The sequence below is a fragment of the Macaca mulatta genome, chromosome 15, assembly GCF_049350105.2.
Source record: "Macaca mulatta isolate MMU2019108-1 chromosome 15, T2T-MMU8v2.0, whole genome shotgun sequence".
Taxonomy (NCBI): domain Eukaryota; kingdom Metazoa; phylum Chordata; class Mammalia; order Primates; family Cercopithecidae; genus Macaca; species Macaca mulatta.
This window is the reverse complement of record NC_133420.1, coordinates 100,294,684-100,313,361: the sequence shown is the minus strand read 5'-3', so window position 1 is coordinate 100,313,361 and position 18,678 is coordinate 100,294,684. Positions and strand designations below refer to the sequence as shown.

General features: G+C 42.7%; 1 protein-coding gene across 10 annotated transcripts in view; it reads right to left on the bottom strand.

The window, feature by feature from the left end:
- Nucleotides 1-1,706: 1,706 nt before the first annotated feature.
- The window catches only part of TJP2 (tight junction protein 2), a 139,656-nt gene continuing 122,684 nt past the window's right edge, over nt 1,707-18,678 (bottom strand). For 4 of the 10 annotated variants that reach the window (XM_015117858.3, XM_077966195.1, XM_015117857.3 and 1 more), the window contains 8 exons: nt 18,231-18,310; nt 16,983-17,193; nt 10,443-10,543; nt 9,013-9,225; nt 7,762-7,872; nt 5,583-5,912; nt 4,008-4,093; nt 1,707-2,701 (listed from right to left, as the gene is read on the bottom strand). In XM_015117858.3, coding sequence (XP_014973344.3) covers nt 2,536-2,701; nt 4,008-4,093; nt 5,583-5,912; nt 7,762-7,872; nt 9,013-9,225; nt 10,443-10,543; nt 16,983-17,193; nt 18,231-18,310 — 1,298 coding nt within the window. In that variant the 3' untranslated portion in view covers nt 1,707-2,535. The remainder of the gene's footprint in view (nt 2,702-4,007; nt 4,094-5,582; nt 5,913-7,761; nt 7,873-9,012; nt 9,226-10,442; nt 10,544-16,982; nt 17,194-18,230; nt 18,311-18,678) is intronic. The other 6 variants (XM_077966198.1, XM_077966197.1, XM_015117860.3 and 3 more) reach the window with 2 other exon arrangements.

Sequence of the window (18,678 nt, the reverse complement as noted above, 5' to 3'; positions counted from 1 at the left end):
ATCTGTCTCACTGGGCTAGAAGAATAGGCATAATTCTATCACAGATGCAGGTGCCGCCGGGGCCACACTGGCTTCTGGAGAGCTGCAGAATCCTGACAGTGCAGAAACTGAACACAGCTCTCACTCATGGCCCCATCTTCCCTCTACTGATACTCTTCTCCCTGTTTCTTCATTTGCTTACCATCATTTTTTTCCATTATGTTCCATGTATACTGTAGGCAGCTTTAAATCTTTCCCAGAACCAAGGAGGGTATGAATAAAAAAGGGGGGTGAAGGTGCCGGGGGTCCATGAGGCACGCTGCTGGACATCCTCAGGAACAGAGGCACTGCCTGCATCACAAAATTGCTGGAACCAGATGACAACCTAGCTCCTGCCAAAAGCCTCCTCCCCTCCCCACCTACGTTTGCAAAGCGCTCATTCCCGGATTTAAAGAACACAAGCCAACAGTATTATCGTATAGTTAACTAGTACATTTTTCTCCTATTCACAAAAGGTAGCTTTTATTTATGGAATGTGCAAATGTTAGTCAGTGCCCTGAGGAGTGTTCAGAAATTCCAGATACATTAAATGACTTATAAGTGACAGCACCCATACTGGAAGAGACATAAACAAGGACACCTTTATAATATAACTCAGTTACCAGTAAGCCAAATTTCTAACTCCACTAAAACACAAGCCTAACTCCTTTGTGTCAATTCATATCATAAAAGATCCTTAATGGAACCAAGACTCTTTTCTCCTTTTCCAAATTCATTGTTCTTTTTATTAATACAAGCCTAAATTCCTAACCTGTCTTGCTTAAGTTCTAAATTTATTTCAGTACTTCAAGAATTTAAGTGGTGTTTGGGCATGGTGGCTCACACCTGTAATCCCGGCACTTTGGGAGGCAGAGGTGGGAGGATCGCTAAAGGAGTTCAAGACCAGGACCAGCCTGGGGTCAGCAAAGCAAGACCCTGTCAAAAAAAAAAAAAAAAAAAAAGGGGGGGAAAGAAAGAAAAGGAGAGAGAGAGAAGGGAGGGAGGGAGGAAGGAGAAAAGAAAGGAAAAGAAAAGAAGAAGAGGAAGAAGAGGAAGAGTGGATGTGGGGGTGTAAATTGATGCAACTTTCCTAGGAAGCCATTTGGCAGTAAACATCAAGGGCCTTAAAAATGTTCCTATACTTTTACTCAGTAATTCTACTTCTGAGAACTTGCCTGCAAAAAAATACTGAAATGTTGATCGATGATATACAAAACTGGATTACATACAAAGAGGTGCATTTCATGTATTAAAAAAAAAGGGCAAAAAACTGGAAATAATCCCAACAGCTAACAATAGGAGAATTGTTCACTTATGAAGCAGTCATGGGATATATTGCTCTGTGGTTGTTAATGACGATGTGTGCACCACGCTTTAACTACCTTGCTGCACAGTCGTAACCACCTGAGAAACGTTAGTGATAGAAAGATAAACAGAAAAAATACGAAATAGAACTACAAACACAGTACACCCTCAAGCATCATACACACAGACATCCACAAATACGTAATTGGAGAAAATACACCAAAATTATCTGAGGGATGGGATTATGGGTATAATTTTCTTTTTCACGTTTCCATTTTCCAATGTTCGACAAGGAGTAAGTACTCACTTCTATGATTAGGAATTGAAATAAAAGTTGTATTTAAAATAGAAAGTAGCATACAAATCCACCACAAAGAAAATTATGGATTGCAATGTATTCCTTTTTATTAAATTATAAAACTGTTGTCAATACACGTGCTTTTGGAAATAGTGTTTTCCTCAAGTATCTGCTTTTGTGCAGCACTTGGTTTTAAACAAACAAAAAATTTCGACACCAACTTCTTGGTCTCCAAGCTATTGAGCACTTATAGCCAAACTATCAAGTATAGCTATGATATATACAGTCTGAATTTAGGGAAAATATTACAAAGACAAATGCCTTGAAAAGATGACACAGTGCAGGGAAAGCTACAGCTATTAAGATGGTATAAAAACTTAGTCAAAATGTTTTAGTCCATTATGGCTCTGCCTAAAGCTTCAAAGGAAGAAAATTTAAGACACTTCTCATCCAAGGCACTTTAGAGAGTTGCAATAAAGTACTTCTTTGAATTTAATTTGAGTCCAACAGTATTTTTTATTCCTTTTTCACATTCTGACTCACACTGAAACAGTCCTTGAAGGCAGCTATTAATGAGGAAAAATAGTTATTGCTTCTTAATATACATATTAAAAGTATGCAAACAGAATGCAGATTTTGGTCCACTGAAAGCAAGTAACAGGATCTGACTATGGTGTTCTGCTTAATTCTGAGCAAAAAGCCACAGACTCCTCTAACCCAGTCCCACAAACAGAGCCTTCAGTTCTGAATTTGCACCGGCTGTCCCCTGGGTTCTCTATGAGGACACACAAGCTAGAGTACCACCACGTCTCCATGGTGCATTCTATCTGGAGAAGAACCATCCCGGCGGCCTGGCAGGACCGGCTAGTCCGATGCCGTGGCAGGCGGGCCCGGGAGAATCCACGCTCAGACATCTATAATTCTGTGTCCCGGTATCGGGCAGACTGGCCATAGTAACCGCGCTTGGAGTGTTCCGACAGCTGCTGGCGGTACTCCTCTTCCTCAGCGTCACTGCTATAACTTCCTCTGGTATCCTGATAAAGTCTGGAAGGAGCTTTCTGTGGCTCAGGGGGTCTGGAACTAACAAAGAAAGGGTGTTAAAGACATTTCAAGCACATCCATTCCTCCGGCTGCCCAGGGAGGCATGGCTCGGAGCACAGCGGCTGAGCATACTGAGCAGATCACTTACCTCTGAGCCACATTCTGCAGAGCAACCAGAGATATCCCGGGTCCTGCTCCAGGTTCGTAATAAGTCAAATCCAATGCCCACTTGGGCAGTGAGTGAGGAAGCCAGCCAGGTGCCCCTGACCTAAGAATCTCCCTGTTGGACAGGGGGAGCCCTCCTCACCCCTAAGCTCCCTGGCTAGTCTCACCCAGCAGCGAGAGTTCGCTGTCAGTTTCAGTCTGTCATACCCAAGAACTCTTTGTTGTCAGAGGCAACCTGGTTGACTGTGTTACCATTCAACTGGTAAAGAAGAAATTTGCTTCCAGTTTCCTATTGCTGGAAAACTAGACTTCAGCTTCCAGATAGAATGGCCACAAGAGGCCAGGTACAGTGGCTCACACCTGTAATCCCAGCATCTTGGGAAGCCGAGGTGGACGGAGGTCAGGAGTTCGAGACCAGCCTGGCCAACATGGTGAAACCCCATCTCTATTAAAAATACGAAAATTAGCTGGGTGTGGTGGCACACACCTGTAATCTCAGCTACCTTGGAGGCCGAGGCACAAGCATTGCTTGAACCTGGGAGACGGAGGTTGCAGTGAGCTGAGATTGCACCAGTGCACTTCAGCCTGGGTGACAGTCACTCTGTCTCCAAAAAAAAAAAAAGAATGGCCACAAGAAAATGTGACTTTTTTTCTCTTCTCGGAAGCAGGAAGCAATCCAGTATAAAACTTCAACAGGAAGACACTGTGAACATTCCTTCTGTTTGTGTGGCATTTACCGAGACTACTCATTTGCTTGTCACGGTCCCTTTAGACCTCAGGGCAGCACAAGTGGTCTGACTTTGCTGGATGATGCAAAGGAATTAAGAATCTTGGCTGAGAGGCAACAAACAGCGACAAAACAGGTCTAAGCCCTAGGAATTCTGCTCATGTGCTAACCATGGGCAATGTAACATAACCAGGCTCCAATGTGTCAAAAGTACTGGCTTGAAACATCAATGATTACACTTTGTCAGAGTTTTAGCACACAAGTAAACTATGCAGAAGTTTTGACTCTGTAATCTTTACAATTAAATTTGATGGAATGAGTAAGACAAACAGTCATCCTGTGGGGAAAAAATCCTCCTGTTACCCTGAAATTTGGGTAAAGGAAATTCTTTCTTCGAGTCCCAGTCCTTGAGAAGTCCCCGCCTTAGACTTGCGCCTGCTGGGCAGCCCTTACCTCGTGTGCTGGGGCAGGCTGGGGTCTGGCTTGTGCGATTTGATTGGAACCGCGTAGATATCAGGATGCTTCTGGGCAATTTCGATCTGTGGTAATTAAAAAAGAAAAGAACAAGAGCAAAAGAATGAACCACTGGGCACTCTGCTTGCTGGTTTCCTGCTGGTCCCACCCTTTCCCCATATCCTACTTATTTTCCCATCCCATTTCAAGAAGAGGAAACACAGAGGCGGCGTCCTCATTTCCACGGTTATGTGCAGTGCACATCAGACAGGAAAACTGTTTAAAAGGAATGGAACTTCGACACATGCTACAACCTGGATGAACCTTGAGGACATCATGCTAAGGGAAATAAGCCAATCACAAAAAGACAAATAGTGTATGATTCTACTTATAGGAGGTTCCTACACTGTCCAAGTCACAGAAAACAGAAAGTAGAGGGGTGGGTGCCAGGGACTGTGGGGAGAGGAGAATGGTGAGTTAGTATTTAATGGGTATGGAGTTTCACGTGGGGAGGATAAAAAATCTGGGGGATGGACGGTGGTGATGGCTGAACAGCGATGTGAAGGTACTTAATGCCGCTGAACTGAACATTTTAAAATGGTTGAGGCTGGGTGCAGTGACTCATGCCTGTAATCCCAGCACTTTGGGAGGCTGAGGAGGGTTTTGCTTGAGCCCAGGAGTTAGAGACCAGCCTAGCAACATGACAAAACCTTGTCTCTTCAAAAAATATGAAAAATTAGCGGGGTGCAGTGGCATGTGTCTGTGGTCACGGCTATTCAGGAGGCTGAGGAGGGAGTATCTCCTGAGCCTAAGAGGTTGAGGCTGCCGTGAACTGTGATCGCACCGCTACACTCCAGCCTGGGTGACAGAGGGAGACCCTGTCTCAAACAAAACAAAACAAAACAAAAACAAAAACAAAAACAAAACAAATAAAACAAAAGAAAAAAGTGGTTGAAATGGTAAATTTTATGTTATGTATATTTTACCACAAGGAAAGAAAAATGCTCAGATGTACTGCTGCTGTTGTGCTAGACCTGAAAGAAAACTCCCACATCTACTGGGCAAATATACTCCACAGATCTTTAGTTAAATTCTTCTTTGATGTCTGAAAAGTTCTATGTGCACATGGTAAACAAATTCAAACAGCTCAGAAAGTACAACCTATGGGCCTTTCTGTTTTAGCACCCAAAGTTTGCTTGGTTTCCATGGCAAATCTGGGAGCTAATGAAGACATGTTTAAAAGAAAAGAAAAAAAAATCACATTCTAATTAAAACGACTTCTGAGAGGCACCGATTCTCTCCTCACACTTCCTCATTCCAGAACCCTATACAAAGTCCTGTGTAGAAACAGCAGAATCTTCTTCCCCTATATTGTCAAGTTTTCTTCATTGGAAGAACAAGGGACGTGCTGGGAGCTAGCAATCTGAAGTGACACACACAGCCCCTGCTTTCGGTGCAGTGTGTGTGAACAACCCTGTCACATCTGCAGCAGTGGAAAAGGGGCTGTCCGCTGTTATACTGAAATCAGACTTATTTAAAACTCTTATTGATGATGCGTAGTTTAAAAACAATTACCCTTGCATTCTGTGCTTCTTGGAGTTCCTGCATTCTCTGTAATCTGGCCTTGTGATCCATCTTCTCAAATATTTTGACTTTGCCCAGGACTGATTTGGGAGCATTATCTTGCTCCTCACTGCTCTCTCCCACCTCCTCACCCTCTTGAGGAGGGATGGGAGTGGAGGGCTTCAGTATAGACCGCCCAAAGGCAGGTTTTGCTGCAACAGGAGGAGGATAACCTTTGGTAGATGCCGCAGGAGTTTCATTACCAGCAATGGCAGAGGGGTTTGACTTATATTCATAGGATTTGGAGAAGTCATAGGATTCTTCTTTGTTCTGGGTTTTGGCCTGCAGAGAGCAATGACACGTTTTTACCTTGGGCTTTTAAGTTTATTTTCAAATCTGTATTAGTGATTTAATACACTCCATTTCCTGATCAGTTTCCAAAGGTGGTCCACAAATGCCATTCTGACAAGGAATGTAATACAGCAGGGTAAACGGCCACTGGCCAGGCTTCCTGAGCCCTACCTCCCTTCCTACACTAGATTATTAGGAATGCCAGGAAGCCAAAAAGGAGCAGGGAAAGTGCTGGGAGGGCTGTGATTGCCGGAGGTAAGATCAGACCTGGAATAATTTTGTTCTAGAAGAGGTTAGCATCTTGGAGAAGATCTCAGAACAATTCAGGCTTTGGGACTGCAAGAGTGGGCTTCTGAGGTCACTGCTGCACCGAGGGTACATGAGCCAGCCCAGGTGAGACCCATGTCCAGCTGAGGAATGAGACTGGGGTGGGGAGCGAGGGGAGCACTGCTTCACGCTAGCAGCCACTTCTCCTTCACACTTCGTCTTGCCCAGCTTGCAAATTTTCGCTGATGTATTTTATGAGGTCACTTATTATTATTACTTAGTACCTATCACATTTACTACTTCTGATGGCTCACACAATCAATTATGGCTTTCTTCTCATCTAAATTATTGAGTTAGGCCAGGCGCAGTGGCTCACACCTGTAATCCCAGCACTGTGGGAGGCCAAAGTGGGTGGATTACCTGAGGCCAGGAGTTCAAGACGAGCCTGGCCAACATGTTGAAACCGCGTCTCTACTAAAAATACAAAAATTAGCTGAATGTAGTGGTGCACGCATCTAAGTCCTAGCTACTCGGGAGGCTGAGGCAAGAGAATCACTTGAGCCCAGGAGGTAGAGGTTGCAGTGAGCCAAGACTGCACCACTACACTCCAGCCTGGGCAACAGAGCGAGACTCCATCTCAAAAAATAGTAACAATAAATAATAAATTATTGAGTTAAATAGATTTTATTTGGGTATAAGGAAAAACATAGAGTCATAGCTCTGATTCTGACTGGAGGTAAATAATATTTTGATATAAGCTCTTGTGTCTTTCTGTTCTGGATAATGATTATTAAACAAATAAGCAGCTCTCTTAAAGAGAGGCATTGTAAGCAGTGGTAATGATTATTCTCTTTAGCAAATCACCAGTAAGAATTATCTGGTGCATCTAGGCCGGGAGCGGTGGCTCACGCCTGTAATTCCAGCACTTTGGGAGGCCGAGGTGGGCGGATCACGAGGTCAGGAGATAGAGACCATCCTGGCTAACACGGTGAAACCCCGTCTCTACTAAAAAAAAAAAAAAAAATACAAAAAATTAACCGGGCGTGGTGGCGGGTGCCTGTAGTCCCAACTACTCAGGAGGCTAAGGTAGAAGAATGGCATGAACCTGGGAGGCGGAGCTTGCAGTGAGCCGAGATCGGGCCACTGCACTCCAGCCTGGGCAACAAAGCGAGACTCCGCCTCAAGAAAAAAAAAAAAAAATTATTATCTGGAGCATCTAAATCAGACTGTGGACAAAAAACTTTAGCTGGACAGCAAAAGAAAAACAGATTCTGCGATTGGTGATTCTAGGTATGCAGTATTTTTTCTTTACAATCTTTTAACAACAAAAAAAATAACACTAACAGCCCTAAAATTATATGTTCTCCTAATATTGCCTTTCCTTCCTTTTTGCCCTTCCCTAATGTGGGGGATTCACCCAACAGGCCAAAAGACAGGCTCTAATAGAGAACACAGTGAGTCAGAACCGTAATTAAACACCATCTCAGTCTGCATGCTCCTCCCTGGCTGTCCAGGAGGTTCCAGAGGCATCTGCTTCGTCTTCCTTCCCATCCTGGGCTTCCCAGCCACGTACCTTGGGCGGCTCTGGCTTGAATGCTGGGGGCGGGCTATTGTCCCTAAGTTGATCGCTGCTAGCAGCCCTCCTCATCTGAGCTCGTGGCTCTGGGCTGGGTTTCCTTATGCTCTACAAGACATAAAGGTTCATTCACAACAAGAACATCCAAGCAGAGAGAATAGAGCACTCGACTGCTTTGGAGGAGTTCTGCAAACTTGAGTAAGTTCAGAAGTTGAGGTCCTGAGCCGGTGCTTCTTTACTGAACAGGCAGACACCATCACCAAATGCTTCAGACACATTTTTTAAAACTGGCTGCATCCAATGTAGAGTCTCTTCCATTAAAGCACAGTTTTTTAAGAACTCTCCAAAAGTCTAAAATCTCTTGTGTCACTAATACCTATGTCTATAGGCATTTGGGAGTTAATTATTCTTTACAACTTGTCTAGCATAAACTAATTTGTTGCTGTGGTAATGGTGTATTTTTCTCCCCCTTCAGTTTGTTGTTTTGGGTTTTTTGTGGTTTTTTTAGGGTAGTTCTATTTCATAAAGAAAAAAATCATTTACTGGAATGAGCTAAGATGCTAGAGAGAAATCCACAGCAATAATTATCCAAATATATGAACAATCCCATCTACAAAGATCATTATTCCAGCATTCTCTGAGGTGCAACTAATAATTGCTAACTTGGCTGTGACTTTACAGTGTCTGTCAATGTGATTTCAAGGATCCCATAAGCTATCTAATCACAGTGGATGCCCAGTACCTGTGATCAGATGAAGGTTTGATCATGAACTCAAATAAAAAACTGAAATACAAGAGAGAAGGAAACTGATGGGGAAACACTCAAGAGCTTTGGCAAGATTAGAAAGGTTAAAAGCAGGATGGGGAAGAAAAGCAAGGACATCTAAGAGTACAGAGAGAAACCTAATCAAAGGTTACAAGTACATACAACAATACTGCATGGGAAGGAATGTTCCGCTAGTAATTTGGACAGCCGGCACATAAAGCCATTCTGTTTATCCGTCGCACCTGAGGGCATGGGTGTGAGGCGTGCTGGCCCCTCAAGCTCTTCTGAAGTCCACCTGCCTGTCCCACTTTCCCACAGACTCAACCATGCCAGTGTGGACTCAGAGCGAGAGACTCCCTGGAAGTCATCTGCTCCAACCCCTAGGAATGCCTTCCACAGCACCCTGAACACACAGCTGTCCACGAGAGTGCAAGGAAAACACCAGGCTCTCCTGCTCCTGCCCGTGGCCTGCCTCGCCTCACCTCCTCGTGCTGCACCGGCTCCGAGGAGCGGGTGATGGACGACACCAGCGGCTCCTCGGCTGGCTCATCCAGCTCATTGTCAGTGTAGGCGCCTCCTTCGCCGTCCGTGTCTTCAAAGTCACTGATGAGGCGGCTGTCGCAACTCAGATAGTCCGCGCCCATGGCGGTTAAGTAGGACATGCGGTCTTCAGGGTCATCATCCATCCCTTCCATCTAGAGGAATTTGTGTCGGAGGGTCAGTGGGGTCTGACGTGGCTCCTGGGAGTGGGGACTCAAGAAAATTCCCAAGGACATAGCCAAGCGACTGAAACATTGATGTGCTCGCCAGGGAAGGCATCTTTTATTTTTCTCCCTGAAATCACTTGGCTTTGGTACAATGTTGATATTATGGACATTTTTGTGCAGGAACTCAAATTAGGGGCCCTACAGCCTATCTGTGCTACCATCCATCCTACATACCGCAGCTAAGCCACACTGCCTCAGACTGTCTTGCTTTTCTTCTGAATCCAGCTCCTCCACAGCCTGTTCTCCTGGTACCATTCTCCTAGTAATATCAACACATGCACACTGCCTTGTGCTACACTCACATCCATGCCTCTACAAGATTCTCAGACCCTCAAAGGCAGAAGGTACGTCCTGTTCAACTTGTCCTCCCCAGGGAAGCTTGCATAGAGCCTTCCAAGGTGGAAGCACGCCATAGATGCCAGATACTTTGACCAAACATCTAGTTCTCAAAGAGCAAGACTTAGTCAATTCTGCAACAAAATCAGTCACTGTAAAGTCTCACAAAACTACTCAGTTCAGCTGGTGTACAGGATACTAGCACCAAAAGCTTCTAGAGTAAAAGGGGCCACAGAATCTCCCTCTTTCCTCCCTGAAGCACAGCCGTGTGTGAGCTATCTCCACCAGGGAGAAGCGATCCAATTCTGGAGGCCTAGACAAATTCCCTAACACTCTCATATCACCCATTCAAACTCTCAGAACGATGGCACATTCTCAACCAATCTTTTTGTCTAAGTAATTCCGACTCCATTAGCTTTTCTTCTTTTTATTAATGTTTAGCCGTATTCTCCAAGTTGCTTGACCTCACCTCTCATCGGCACTCTAAGTTTCCCACGTCCTTAGTAAGCTGTGGAGCTCAGCATGAGATCTTGTAAGCTCTGATTAGTGTACTTGGAATATAACACTAGTTACTACGTTAAAAGTAAAAGGGAAGTGAATGTAGGGCTGCACATGTCACATTCTGCTCTTCTTTTAAAAGTTCCTTCATTTTTATTAGTTGATCAGAGAATTTATGAAATTTCAAACTTGATCAGCACACATGTGAGCATCACTTGAAATGGGCATGGCTTGACTACATTCACTGCCCTCTTCAGGAAAGTTTCAGAACAGGGACTCTCACCTCATAGCAGCATATCCATGCCACATACCTTTCCTTCAGAGACCCAAACCGCTTCTCCTTGCTGATGCTGAATAGTGTCCTTTAAGCTGCCGAACCAGCTATCATTGGCTGAATTTAGGTTGATTGTAGCTATAGAAATATAAACAAAAAGGTCTGCATTAATTTCCAGAGCCACGTTTATTAAGGATGCTATTTGACATAACTTATACTCATTTCTGTGATATTTGAATTAAGACTTTGGTAGACGCAAGAAAATGTTGGCATATCTTTGAATACTAAACTCCTTTTAATGAATGCAATTAAAACTATTAACCATGTAGCTGTCTGAGTTCACATTATAGGATGTGATAAAGCTAAAAATAGATTTTTAGAATGTTTATTTTCGGCCGGGCGCAGTGGCTCAAGCCTGTAATCCCAGCACTTTGGGAGGCCAAGGCGGGTGGATCACGAGGTCAGGAGATCGAGACCATCCTGGCTAACATGGTGAAACCCCGTCTCTACTAAAAATACAAAAAACTAGCCGGGCGTGGTGGCGGGCGGCTGTAGTCCCAGCTACTCGGAGGCTGAGGCAGGAGAATGGCGTAAACCCGGGAGGCAGAGCTTGCAGTGAGCCGAGATCGCGGCCCTGCACTCCAGCCTGGGTGACACAGCGAGACTCCGTCTCAAAAAAAAAAAAAAGAATGTTTATTTTCAGAAAAGCTAACTTTAAGAAATGTTTTTAAAAAGTGTTTTTGGCTGGGTGTACTGGCTCACGCCTGTAATCTCAGCACTTTGGGAAACTGAGGCAGGCAAATCGCCTGAGGTCAGGAGTTCAAGACCATCCCTGCCACATGGTGAAACCTCATCTCTACAAAAATACAAAAATTAGCCGGGCATGATGGCAGGTGCCTGTAATCCCAGCAACTAGGGAGGCTGAGGCAGGAGAATCCCTTGAACTCAGGAGGCGGAGGTTGCAGTGAGCCAATATCATGCCACTGCACTCCAGCCTGGGCGACAGGGCAAGAATCTGTCTCAAAAAAAAAAAAAAAAGCCAAGAACAAAAAATGTGTGTTTTCAGGAACAAAGATACATCTAAAACAAATATACGCAAGCTGCCATGGCTCATGCCTGTAATCCCAGCACTTTGGGAGACATAGGTGAGTGGATAACTTGAGGCCAAGAGTTTGAGATCAGCCTGACCAACCCGGTCTCTACTAAAAATACCAAAATTAGCTGAGTGTGGTGACGCACACCTGTGGTTCCAGCTACTCAGGAGACTGAGGCACAAGAACTGCTTAAACCCAGGAGGTGCAGGCTGCATTGAGCCGAGATCGCACCATTGCACTCCAGCCTGGGTGACAGAGCAAGATTCACATAGACAGGTATATCACAAATAAGAAAAATATACACTAATATACTGTTGGCTACCTCCAATAAAATACTAAAAGTAACACTTAAACATAAAGTTGTCCCTTGGTATCTGTAGAGGATTGGTTCCAGGACACCCTCCACTTGGATACCAAAATCCACAGATGCTCAAGTCCCTGATACAAAATGACATAGTATTTGCATATGCCTTATGTACATCCTCTTATATATTTTAAATCATCTCTGGATTACTTGTAATTCCTAATACAACGTAAATGCTACACAAATCATTGTTATACTATATTGTTTAGGGAATAATGACAAGAAAAAAAACCTGCACATGTTTAGATGTAACCATCCATTTTATCCCTCAAATATTTCCTATATGTGGTTAGTTGAACTCATGGATGTGGAAACTACAGATATGGAGAGCTGACTGTATATCATTTTGATAGACTTACACATTTTAGAATATACATATGGATTAAACAAACTCAACCAGTTTTTTCTACTCAGAACAAAGTATATCTTACATAATAGCACTTACTATGCATTAATCAGTTACTTTCCAAGTACCTTACCTGAATTAGGTCATTTCATGATTACACAAACTTTGCAAGGTAGGTATTGCTATGATGCCCGTCTTATGGATGAGAAACCAAGACAGAGTAGTGAAATTAACTAGCCCAAGGCCACACACCAAGCAAGTGTGAAGCCTGGATGCAAGCTCAGAAGATTGCTTTCAGAGCCTATGGCCTCAGTCACTACACTACATGGCCCATCTAAAACAGAAATTTACAGCACAGATATAAAATACCAACAAAGTACAACATATGCCATTTCTTCAGCAATATGTATTATGGACCTAATGGAGATAAACGAGACAAGCAAGTCGGGTAAATTGTACCCCTAAAATTATCAGACTGCAGGTAAATCAGGATTTCTTTTAAACTACATTGCCATGGCCTCTGTAATGTATTATCACTTCTAAAGCCAAACATAACCATTAAGCAAATTTTGTGAGCAAGGATGCTTCAGGTTTTCCTCCAAGTAACATAGCTTTCTTCTGTTTAAGAAGTTCTAACAGTGACCTTGGAAAATCCTGAATGAGCTTACAATTTCCTTGGTTATTAATTATTTACAACATTGAAATACACTGATCCATTGGACAACCTGAAGAAAATGAACTTTGGTTCCATGGACTTCTATATTCCTATTATGGTACTCTGCAAAGATTACTGTGTTTTTCTCACAGCTAAAATATTATACTTAAAAATAGAAGTGAGATTTTGTACGCCAGAGACAAAATGAGGGATTTACACTAAATATATAAAAAATGTTAAACAGTCTTTTAAAGCTTTATGTTGTAGCTGTCTAAGTATGGTCTGTATTCATCATAAAGAAAAAAGGGCCATTTGTGAGATGCAGGAAATATGTTCTTGCCCCTTGATAAAATAAAGAATATCGCCGGGCGCGGTGGCTCACGCCTGTAATCCCAGCACTTTGGGAGGCCGAGGCGGGCGGATCACAAGGTCAGGAGATCGAGACCACAGTGAAACCCCGTCTCTACTAAAAATACAAAAAATTAGCCGGGCGCGGTTGTGGGCGCCTGTAGTCCCAGCTACTCGGGAGGCTGAGGCAGGAGAAAGGCGTGAACCCGGGAGGCGGAGCTTGCAGTGAGCCGAGATCGCGCCACTGCACTCCAGCCTGGGCGACAGAGCGAGACTCCGTCTCAAAAAAAAAAAAAAAAAAAAAAAAAAAAAAGATAAAATAAAGAATATCACAAAACCTCTTATTGAATTCACATTAACAGTCAAGTTTATGAATAAAAATTGAGAGCTTCACAGTAGCTAACTTCCTAAGCTGCATGTAAAGGTAACATTCAACTCATGCTTTGACCCCTTTTTAACAGGCAAGTGCACAGACATGAGGCTTCCTTCCCTTGACTCTGCTGAATTAAGTACCTTTGGCTTATTATTGGATTATCTCATTCTGCTTCTCAGATTCTTTGCCTTAGAGCAATACTAGTTAATTATCTGTTGCTCCCAACCTCTGGGCTATGCCTATAACCCCTTGGATAGACTTAATCTATCTTTTGAGCTCAAGAAAGTGAAATACTGAAAGGATGCTCACTCAGCCACTGCCTTAGTTGGGAGTACTGAGGTTCTGAGCGCATGTGTGTCCAGCCCTGACATGTATGGTCAGTGCTACTTCCCCCTCCCCAGCCAATAAGGTTTGGAAGTACCAAGAACAACAGCAAAAGGTAATATCTAAGACTAGAGGGTTTAGGAAAAGGGAGAAATGGGGAATGCCTGCTAATGGGTATGGGGTGTCTTTGGGGATGATAAAAATGTTCTAAGATTGATTGATTGATTGTGATGACAGCTGTACAACTCTGAACATACTAAAACCCACTGAATTGCATACTTTTTTTTTTTTTTTTTTTGAGACAGGATCTCATTGTCGCCCAGGTTGGAGTGCTATAGTGCAATCTCGGCTCACTGCAACCTCCAGCTCCTGGGCTCAAGTGATCCTCCCAGCTCAGCCTCCCGAGTAGCTGGGACTACAGGTACCCACCACCACGCCCAGCTAATTTTTGTATTTTTAGTAGAGACAGGGTTTCATCATGTTGCCCAGGCTGGTCTCAAACTCCTGAGCTCAAGTGACCTGCCCACCTTGGCCTCCCAATGTGCTGGGATTACAGGTGTGAGCCACCGTGACCAGCCGAATTGTATACTTTCAATGGGTAAATTATATGGTATGTAAGTCAAATCTCAATAAAGCTTTTCATGTGCCTGGGTTAACAGTGGCACACTAGACACCCCTCTAAATGGGCAACCAACAGCAAAGGTATCCGGCTAGGGGGCCCAGCATCTTCCTTCTGTTTTCTGTGGTCAACCAGGTAGTCTATAATCCTTTGAGAAATCAGGAATTAAAATTCTACAATTTAGTATAAAAGGGTAGCCCCATTTGGGTCTCTAAATCCATAATTCAACTTAAATGATCTTCAAACCATGAACTGAATGCTTTGAAGACTCCAAGAAAACATGTAATTCAAAGATTGTTTTTTTAAAAAAAAAATTTTGTGATATGCAAATGTATTTTATAGCAAATTTTTAAAAATTGGTAGTTGGGGAGGCAAGCCTAACGCTTAACTTATTATGACAAGTCAACTTGCTTATGGGCAAATCTCAGAAAAAAGCTTCTCCTGTTTAACTGAGAAGTACTGTAAGTACTGTAGGCCTTCAGCCTAGTTCTTCCTCTACAATGCACTGTTTCCCTTCCCGATTTCCTACATCCTCACATGAACCCCAAATTTAACTCTCTGAGGGAAGACCCTAGCCATTCAGTGTACTCAGACAAAAGCAGGGGGGAAAATAAAGTGTGGGTAGTTTTAACTTCATTTGTAATCACTTCAGCCTCAGTTTTTTAATCTGTTAAAAGGAAGGGCTACATTACGTGACCCCTTTTGGGATTAGAATATGTCTGTGCTGTAACACATGTACAATATTGGACAGTTATGGACACCATAGTTTAGTCTGGGCTCAGCCATTCACCAGAATTGTGACTATGCAAAAGTGCTGGCCTTTCTTATGGCCTAATAAGACAGCACACATGGAAGGCCGTACCACTCTTCACTATATTACTAATATGTTACTATATTATTGTATAGTAATAATAATACTAGTAAAAAGGACAGAAAAGATATTGATAAACATACCAAGAGTATGAGTACTTAAGACTACATTCACAGAAATCTAGTTTATGATGGACTACTTCCTCCTCTGCATTTGGTTAAACTATGTCTCATTTGGCCACAGTGGTAAGTAGTGCACCTCTCTTTAACAAGAAAAACCAAGTTACACTAAAACAAGCATCTAATGTGAACACAATCATTCACCCCCATCCTCTCCAGTAACAGAGATATGCTAAAAATGACATGGGTGGATGATGATGCGCAATGAACTCAATAAGCTAGCCTCATCCTGAGGGTATCATATCCTTGCAGTCTCCTCATGTTGCCCCCACAAAATAATGCCCCGCATGACCACAAAACTTATGTAACCCTTTAAAACTCTTAATAATCCCATATGCACAGAATTCATCATTTATATAGATAGTGAATATTTTGTTATTAAAATATGTCATGTTCTTAGACCATTTTACTTTCATGAGTAATAGCAATGGGTCTTTGTTTCATGGACTTAAAAATATATTCTATTAGGTAAATCTTTAAACATGTACAAAAGTACAGATAGCAGTTTAATGAACTCCCATGTACATATCAACCAATTCAACAACTAACAACTACCAAGTCTCGGCCAGTCTTGTCCTGTCTATAATCCCATCTACTCTCTTCACTCCAGACTATTTAGGCAAATTCCCAACATTATATTAGGTCAACCATAAATATTTTATTTAGTATGCATTCCTAAAAGAACTTTGTTTAAAAAAGATCACAATATTATTATTACACCTAACAAAGAGGAGTAATAAATCTTTAAATCATCCAATACTCAGAGTGTCCAAGTTTCTAGTTTGGAGATTTTTTTTTTTTTTTTTAAGAGACAGGGTCTTGCTCAGTCACCCAGGCAGGAGTGCAGCGGTGCCATCATAGTTCACTGCAGCCTTGAACTCCTGGCTCAAGCGATCCTCCCACCTCAGCCATAGGCATGTACCACCATGCTTGGCCCTTTATAGTAGAGACAGGATCTCACCATGCTGCTCAGGCTGGTCTCCATCTCCTGGGTTCAAGTGATCCTCCTGCCTTGGCCTCCCAAAGTGGGAGGATTACAAGTGTTATCCACCATGCCAGACAGGGATATTTTTAAATAATGAAACCAAGTTCCTTTTGCTTTGTGAGTTAATACATGTATTGATGGCGAGTACTGAACAATGACACAATCTCTACAGAGATGTAGGTGTTCGGCCTGGCTCAATCACTAGCCTTATAGTCTCACAGGAAAATCTGAACTTCATCAAAATGGCTAATTATTACCATATCATGGATCTTTAGGATCATTTTCAAATAGACAAAATTACAAAGTTCAATATACAAATGCCATTGGTCTAACATCTTGTTTTATAGGATTAACTATTTTTCAAGGAGTCATGAACACGATTTCAAATTCTCCATTCAGATTAATTAGTCATTTCTTCTATTCTTCAATTCTCTATTTCTCATTTTTGAGCAAAGGCACAACATTTACATTTCACTTACCTGTAAAAAGGTGTGCACACGTTTTTTTAAGCTTGTTGGCTTGATCAAATAACTTTCGAGAACTTTTGTTGGACGCTGGATTTAACCTTTGTCTCATGGTTTTGACACCTTGTCTGGAGTCTGGGTTGAAAAAAATCACAATTGGGAACCACTGGGTGTAATTCAACAGGTCCACAGCTTTCGGAGTCACATCCAGTAGTGCATGCTTATCCTGTTACAAGGGGGAACAGTTATATAAATGGGTATATAAAGTAATATAGCATCAAAGACTTCGTTTTAATAAGTAAAGGCTGTATGAGACGTATCTTGTTTGTTTATTTATTCACTTATTTGAGATGAAGTCTCGCTCTGTTGCCCAGCCTGGAGTGCAATGGTGCAATCTCGGCTCACTGTGACCTCCGACTCCCGGGTTCAAGCAATTCTCCTGTCTCAGCCTCCTGAGTAGCTGGGATTACAGGTGCCCACCACCACCATGGCCAGCTAATTTTTGTATATTTAGTAGAGACAGGGTTTCACCATGTTGGCCAGGCTGGTCTCAAACTCCTGACTTTAGGTGATCGCCTGCCTCTGTCTCCCAAAGTGCTGGGATTACAGGCGTGAACCACCATACCCGGCCTATCTTGTAAATTTAAATCAAGAAGCAGAACACATTTCCTTCCACATAATGCCCACTTCAATATTATCAATGTGTTAGAACTTCTGATAAAATGAATTAACACATTATTTGGTATAATGCTGAGAACTCTGAAAAAAAAAACCAGTATGTTGCTGCCAGAAAACAGTGACTGGTTTCCACACAGTGAAATGGTTTGCATTCACATTATCTTTTTTTTTTTTTTTTTTTTTTTTTTTTGAGATGGAGTTTCGCTCTCATCACCCAAGCTGGAGTGCAATGGTGCCATCTCGGCTCACTGCAACCTCTGCCTCCTGGGTTCAAGCGATTCTCCTGCCTCAGCCTCCTGAGTAGCTGGGACTACAGGCACCTGCCACCACGCCCGGCTAATTATAATTTTAGTAGAGACAGGGTTTCACCATGTTGGCCAGGCTGGTCTCTAACTCCTGACCTTAGGTGATCTACCCGCTTCAGCCTCTCAAAGGGCTGGGATTACAGGTGTGAGCCACTGCACCTGGCCAATTTTTTATTATTAACATTTAATGATTAAGGTACAGATACTATTCTAAAAGTGACTGCAGCAAACCATGATCTAATTATTTCTGAGAACATGGTCTGTGGATGAATTTTCTCACCTGTTCAATAATTTGCCTCACGGTATTTAACCGGACCACTCCGGTGGATTTCTCAGATCCTGCATCTTTTGGTTCCGTTTCTGCAAAAGCAAAAGCAGGGAGCTAAATAATTGTTTAGAAAACGGTGACAATCAAATACTCCCACCTAGCATCAGCAATGACGGCACACCTGACATTAGGTGCCTCCTAAAGAGATTCAGTGGGAAGGACCCACACAGCCTGCTTAGCGGAAATCTAATCGTGAAGAAACGGTTAGGCCAGTCCAACAGGAAGCATTCTAGGAGACAACTAGCTTGGATTCTTCAAAATATCAGTGTAACAAAATTATTTAGGAAAAAAGAGGGGACTGGAAAGACATAAAAATCACAAAAAGACATAAAAGTCAAATGTCATGAATGATCCTTGGTTGTATCCTGAATTTTAAAAAAAAAAAAAAAAAAAGCTATGA